We start from the raw sequence: 7,496 nt of genomic DNA, 5'->3' as shown, positions 1-7,496 counted from the left end.
TGGATTACACTTATTTTGATTTTATGACCATGATTAAAATTGAGTTTGAAATAAAATACTGAAGTTTAGAACTTTTTATGTCAAAAATAAGTTTATAATAAAAATTTCAACTCATTATAAACGTTACATTATTATTTTCACTCAAACTTGCATTTAAGACTAAACTTATATCATGTTAGTTAAAAGATTAGAGTTTGGAAAATGATCACTTATTTATTAAAAGCTCTTTAAAAAAGACAACAAACCTAAGCAACTTTTTTTTTAAATAAAAAAATCAATCAACCACGCACTTAATTTTGAATTGATATCCAAACATAATATTTTGCTATAAAAGGTCTCATTTATGATTTTGAATTCACATGAGTCTAAAGCATTCCCTAAACATGCATCTAGTGTTGGTACTTGGTATTCAAGGTTCGTAACAGAAAAGAAAATTAAAACTCTTCGAATATATTCTCGGTCTATGAGAATATGAATTTTTTTTCATTTAATCTTTATTTAAATTTAATTTATTTTAAGTCATTAAAAAAATACAAAACCATGTGTTTGAAATTAACATATTTAAAAAAAAAAAAATCATCAGAACATGAGAAACCAAAAGCATATTTGGACCAAAAATAAGCATCAAAGGAGTGAGGAGTAACACTAATAATTCGGACCAGTAACAACCTTTCAAAATTCATCATGTTAGTGCCATAAAAGGTCACAAAACTTGAGTCTCACATTTCTATTTTGGAGTGATTCCAATTACGCTATCTCTGTCACTGCAATACCACTAATGGGAACCAGGTTCCAGACATAGCAGTAGCTTAAACCAAGCCTCCCAACAAAACGAAAAACTAGACTATTTCTTTCTTTCTCTAATTTTCATTGCTTGCTAAAAGAAACTTGTGATAGTTCTCAATTTCATTAGAAATTCACTACACTAGTGCTTCTCATTTGTGAAAGAAACATATTATAGAAGTTGGGGCCTTAAACACCAATATTTCATTCATCCACCAGAAGACACATTAAAAAAGGGTCAGCAGCCGTGATTTGGGCCGCAACATCAAGGTATTTGAATTGCTTGTGACCGTTATTGGGATTGCATCGGTCGCATTTGTCCACGATATCAACAACGGTGACGAAACTGCAAGGTGACCGTGGGCGATATTTAAAGCTTGGTGGAGGTTGATCAGCAAGAAGAAATTTGAAAGGTGTTAGTACCGATGAGTTCTTCTCAAGCAGCAGCAAAGGGAAACCAAGAGGACTACAAGCTGAAGGACACAAAGCCAGAGCTTGGAGAAAAGTGGCCACATGGAGGGCAACGTGGAGGGAGTGGTTGGATATACAGCGAGAGAGCAACAAGCACCTATGACATGGTGGAGCAAATGTTCTACCTCTATGTCCGTGTTGTGAAGGCCAAGGATCTTCCACCTAACCCTGTCACAAGCAACGTTGACCCTTATGTTGAAGTGAAGGTTGGTAACTACAAGGGTAAAACTAGGCACTTTGAGAAGAAAACAAGCCCTGAGTGGAAGCAGGTTTTTGCATTCTCTAAGGAGAAGATTCAATCCGCAGTTGTTGAGGTCTTTGTGAGGGACAAAGAGATGGTGGCTAGAGATGATTACATTGGGAAAGTGGAGTTTGACATGCATGAAGTGCCAACAAGGGTGCCCCCAGATAGCCCTTTGGCTCCTCAGTGGTATAGGCTTGAGAATTCGAGAGGTGAAGCAAGGAGTAGAGGAGAGATCATGCTTGCTGTTTGGATGGGGACACAAGCTGATGAAGCATTTCCTGAGGCTTGGCATTCAGATTCTGCTTCAGTTAAGGGAGAAGGGGTTTATAACATAAGGTCAAAGGTTTATGTTAACCCAAAGTTGTGGTATTTGAGGGTTAATGTGATTGAGGCTCAAGATGTGGAGCCAAATGACAAAAGCCAGCCACCACAAGTTTTTGTGAAGGGTCAAGTTGGACAACAAGTGCTTAAAACCAAATTGTGTCCAACAAAAACTCCAAACCCTATGTGGAATGAGGATTTGGTGTTTGTGGCAGCAGAGCCCTTTGAGGAGAAGCTTGTGATAACTGTGGAGAACAAGGCCTCCCCGGGAAAGGATGAGGTTGTGGCCAGAATAAGCTTGCCGTTGAACAAGTTTGAGATCCGTTTGGATCACCGGGCAGTGCACTCGCATTGGTACAACCTTGAGAGGTTTGGCTTTGGTGTGTTGGAGGGTGACAAGAGGAATGAGACAAAATTCTCAAGTAGGATTCACCTAAGGGTGTGTCTTGAGGGTGCTTATCATGTGCTTGATGAGTCCACAATGTATATTAGTGACACAAGGCCTACTGCTAGACAACTTTGGAAACAACCAATTGGGATTCTTGAAGTGGGGATATTGAGTGCCCAAGGGCTCCAATCTATGAAGAAAAACAATGCTAAAGGGTCAACAGATGCTTATTGTGTGGCCAAGTATGGTCAGAAATGGGTGAGAACTAGGACTATCACTGAGAGCTTTAATCCAAAATGGAATGAGCAATATACATGGGAAGTGTATGATCCTTGCACTGTGATAACTTTTGGGGTCTTTGACAATTGCCATTTGGGTGGTGGTGGTGGAGGGCAAAATCAAGGAGCCAAAGTTGACTCAAAAATTGGCAAGGTGAGGATTCGTTTGTCAACATTGGAAATGGATAGGATCTACACCAACTCATACCCGCTACTTGTTCTTAAAACCTCTGGATTGAAGAAGATGGGGGAACTTCAATTGGCGATTCGCTTCACGTGTCTCTCCATGGCTCACATAATCTACCTTTATGGACACCCTTTGTTGCCAAAAATGCATTACCTACATCCATTCACTGTGAATCAGTTGGACAGTTTGAGGTACCAAGCTATGAACATTGTGGCAGTTAGGCTTGGGAGGGCAGAACCCCCCCTTAGGAAAGAGGTTGTGGAGTACATGCTTGATGTGGACTCTCACATATGGAGCATGAGAAGAAGCAAAGCCAATTTCTTCAGAATTGTGTCACTATTTTCAGGTGCAATATCTATGAGCAGGTGGCTTGGTGAGGTGCAACAGTGGAAGAATCCAGTCACAACAATCCTAGTGCATGTCCTCTTTTTCATCTTGATATGCTACCCTGAGCTTATCCTCCCCACATTTTTCCTCTACATGTTCCTCATTGGAATATGGAACTTTAGGTTTAGGCCAAGGCACCCTCCACACATGGACACAAAACTTTCTTGGGCTGAAGCAGCACACCCAGATGAACTTGATGAGGAGTTTGACACTTTTCCCACTTCAAAGGCTCAGGATGTGATCAGAATGAGGTATGATAGGCTTAGAAGTGTGGCTGGGAGAATACAAACTGTGGTTGGAGACATTGCAACACAAGGTGAGAGGTTTCATGCATTGCTTAGTTGGAGAGACCCTAGAGCCACAAGCCTATTTATGTTTTTCTGCCTCATTGTTGCTGTGGCATTGTATGTGACACCTTTCAAGGTTGTGGCTTCAGTTGCTGGAATTTTTTGGCTCAGGCATCCCAGGTTCAGAAGCAAGCTACCCTCAGTGCCTAGTAATTTCTTCAAGAGGTTGCCATCTCATGCTGATGGCATGCTTTGAATTGAGCCCCCAATTGAATCATAGAGAAGATAATATATGTGATTATGTGCTTTTTTGTGTTATTGCATTCTTGATTTTTACACAATTACCATTATTGGTTTTCAATTCTCGTCATCAAAATTTTAATTATTGGTTTATATGGGACTGTCCATGACAATAAAACTAATAATTATCAACCTGCAGCATTTTTTTCTTTCTAATATTGATTTTTTTGTTAGTGATACATGTTATTATGATTTATAAACTCAACGGTTAATGTTGTTTACTTCATACATGGATCAAATTCTCTAATGTGTTATTGTAATTACTCAAAGCCATTTCTATGTCAAGTATTGCTATATGGTACGAAGATTACTAGTACGAAAATACATGAATCCTAATTGTTTGATTTTTATTGGCTAAGCATGAAATTCAGAAAATAAATAACATTAAAATAACCATATAGTTTTTTTTAATTAAAATTAAGTTCAATTGAGTCTCCCAATTATTAAAAAGTATAACCAAATCCTCTAATTGTTTAAAAAACATTACAATCGTATATTTTCCGTCAATTTCATTAGTTTGTTTGACAAGAATATATATTTTTACATTAGTTTTCGGTTTTCAATATGATCCATGTAAAAATGAGGTCCTTGTTATGGTGCATGGTCAATGTAAATAGATATTTTTATATCAATTGTTAATGCAAATGATGTAAAAAAATAATTTTACGTTAATTGTTAATACAAGCGATGTAAAAATAACGTTCTTATTCAAATTTGTAACCAATGTAAATAGACCTTTTTTTATATTAATTGTCACTATAATAGATTCAAAAATGTCTATTTAAACATCTTTTGTCTATCAAACTAAGTAAGTTGACAGAAATAATATGATTATGACGTTTTGAACAAGTAGAAGGTTTGATTGAAGTTTTTAATAATTAAGAAACTCAAAGGAACTTTTAATTATAATTAACTTACCAATTATATAATTAAGCATAAATTTTTTTTTACGGAAATCATCTAGATTCTTTCGTGCACAACATTCGTATTATAGAATTCGTATTAACTATCATTTCCCTTTCCATGTCATGAAAACACAAGTATATGTGGACAAAACTAATATGTCGGAGAGATTTTAATGTTAACATAAGTTACCTAATTTTTGTACATTATGTTGTATTGTGTACACAAGTACATGACTCTACCTGGCCCATAAAGCACTTTTTTGGGGGTTCAGAAATGGCCCATGAATAATTACTTACATAATTGGGCCAGAGTCTAGCTAGTCTGCGGTGTTGCTAGGCGCACCATGAAAATTACTGGTACACCCAGCATAACTTACGCAATTCCCATTTTGCCTTCCATAAAACTGATATGGATTAGACAATCGGTAAGTCTCATCCGTTAGCAACTCCCCTATTCTGCTAATTCCTACATGTAAATGGTTACATCAAATGGACAGGGCGGTAGCTTCCTGTACCCAGTGAACTGTTTCCTACATTTTTTTATATTCCGAAAAGATTAATTCGAAGAAAAGTGGTACAATATCTGAAAGAGTTTAACCGAAAAATGAATGACTTCCCGTAACCTAAGAAAGTGCAGAAAGCAATTCATGAGGTGTAAGAAGCAACTGCCACGAAATATTTGCCTTTGGGATCAGGAAAGTCCAAAAGAAAATAGAAAAACAAACAAATGAATAAAGTATTCCGAGTTTGGTAGCTTCCTGCACTTTTCAAGTTATTTTCTGTCCTTTTCCCGAAATATTTTTTGAACTTTTGGATCCATCATTCTGAAAGCAAAATATGAAATGCATTTTAAAAAATATAATTTTACATTTTAGATTGATTATTCCAAAAAATAAAAAGAAAATGCAGAATACAACTGAGAAGTGCAAGAAACAATACCCTCCGAGTTTACGACTCAAACTTCTTTTAACAAAAAGCTGAAAGTCCAAACAATACAGTGTGATAAAAATTCAACCAAAATCGAGTGAATTCGACATTTTTCTTTGTTCTGGACAAAAAAAAAAAAGGAATAGTTTTCTTTGTAATAATTAGTTTAACTTTTCTATTTAATATTTTTTTATAAATCTTTGTGCAGTTAGACAATAGTTGTTGGGTTACTTGGGTAGCTTTCTTTCTTTTTATTAATATAATTTGACCCTACTTTTACGTTTAAAATTGAGTTCACAATCTAAAAATACTTATTTTAATACGAACCATAAACTTTATTGAAAAGACAAGAATACGTACACATAAAAGTGATTCATGTAAATAAACTTCAACTTAACGGTAGAAAATTACAAAGTTAGGATTCGATAGCAATCTTATTATTCCTAGCAAAAATCAAACTTCCAATGAAAGCTGAGGAGGAACTCAAACCAGAAACAAACATTAGATTCCCACAATTAAAACCATTCCATGAGTCTACAGCATTCAAACTTTAAAGGGAAAAACTAAAATAAACTCTAACGACTAAAATACGTCCCAATCACGAAAGAATTCCATGAATGTGCCACGCTTAATTAGCCAAATATTATTACTACTAAAAAAATCATAGATATATAAATAAATAATGAAGGCCAACTACTACATTGAAAAAACCTTATATAAAAAATAGTACCTTCTAATATCACACCTACCGCTATTGACAACTACTTGTGAGTTACATTGATAAAGTAAAATTGGTTCTGTGATGTTTGTGTTGTTTTACATGCATGCCCAAAAATTTCTCTGAGCATTCAAAACATGTATTACGGAATGTTTATAGAATGCTCGTGATTGATCCTTCGATTACAACTTGTCATCTACCATGTTGATAGTCCAACACTTAATAATTATTTTTTTTTCAATTAGTTTCAATCGTCGCCTATATGCCAAAACTTTTCCTTTGGGAATACTAACCTTCAGCGAATTAATTATCAATTGGTAGTAAGGAATTTGATGCGTGAATCATTAATTATTATTGATAACCAATATTCATCTATCTCCAAGGAAAGTGGAAGGATTGTAGTGAAGTGATAAATGTAATCAACGTGTATTCACCTTGCAATTTGATGGATAAGAGAACCTTATGGGAGGGGGTCGTCAACAAAATTACAAGGAGATAGAAGAATTCAATTCATTCATTGATACCATGGAGCTTGTTGATGCACCTTTGGTTGGTTGGAGGTTTACATGGGTGCAAATCGGTGGGCATGCAATGAGTAGGCTAGATAGGACTTTGATATCATTGGGTTGGTTACGCCTTTGGCCTAATGCAACTCAATTTGTCCTTGACGGGTCTATTTCTGACCATTGTCCTATTATTCTAAGGCATGAAAAGGTGGAGTGGGGGCCAAAACCCTTTAGGTTCTTTAATTATTATATTATTGAACCGGCTTTTCACGGCTTTATGAAGAGGGTCTATGATTCATTCCAAGTCCAAGGTTGGGGTGCTTTTTTTTTTTTTTTTTTTTTAAAGGAAAGCTAAAGTTGCTAAAGAAAGAGGTGGGAGTTAGGAGCTTGGAGAAGTTTAGTGAACATAGATTTAGGATACAAGATTTGGTGAAAAATATTAATAATCTCAATATGAAAGAAGAGATGGATGGTATGTCATTGGAGGTGGCCTTGGAAAGAGAATTGTTGTTTATTTTTGGATTTTGCGCTTACTTGAACTATTTGTCTTGTGCAGGACATATAGGAAATTATAGAACTTCAAATGGAGCATGTGAGTAGTCCTTGAAAAGCTAAGAAAAAGAGCTTCAATTTTGTCACATATACGCTTGGGACAATTCTACCATTTCAAGAGTAAAATTGGATTTGAAAATCAGAACCTATGCACTTGAATAATTGGGCTAAAAATTTGGGTTTTGCTTTGTGTAATTAGTTTAATTAGGTATATTAGATGTGCCTAATCAAGGCCTGTCCCT

At 35.7% G+C, this 7,496-nt stretch overlaps 1 protein-coding gene across 1 annotated transcript; it reads left to right on the top strand.

The window, feature by feature from the left end:
* The first annotated feature begins 646 nt into the window (after positions 1-646).
* On the top strand, positions 647-3,739 carry LOC114370114 (FT-interacting protein 1-like). The gene has a single exon (XM_028327401.1). It carries the CDS (start codon positions 1,209-1,211, stop codon positions 3,600-3,602), a length of 2,394 nt encoding a protein of 797 aa, XP_028183202.1. The 5' UTR covers positions 647-1,208; the 3' UTR covers positions 3,603-3,739.
* The last annotated feature ends 3,757 nt before the right edge of the window (positions 3,740-7,496 follow it).

This window comes from Glycine soja, chromosome 10 (assembly GCF_004193775.1).
Source record: "Glycine soja cultivar W05 chromosome 10, ASM419377v2, whole genome shotgun sequence".
Taxonomy (NCBI): Eukaryota; Viridiplantae; Streptophyta; class Magnoliopsida; order Fabales; family Fabaceae; genus Glycine; species Glycine soja.
Note: the sequence above shows the minus strand (reverse complement) of the source record. Positions and strands in the feature narration are given on the sequence as shown.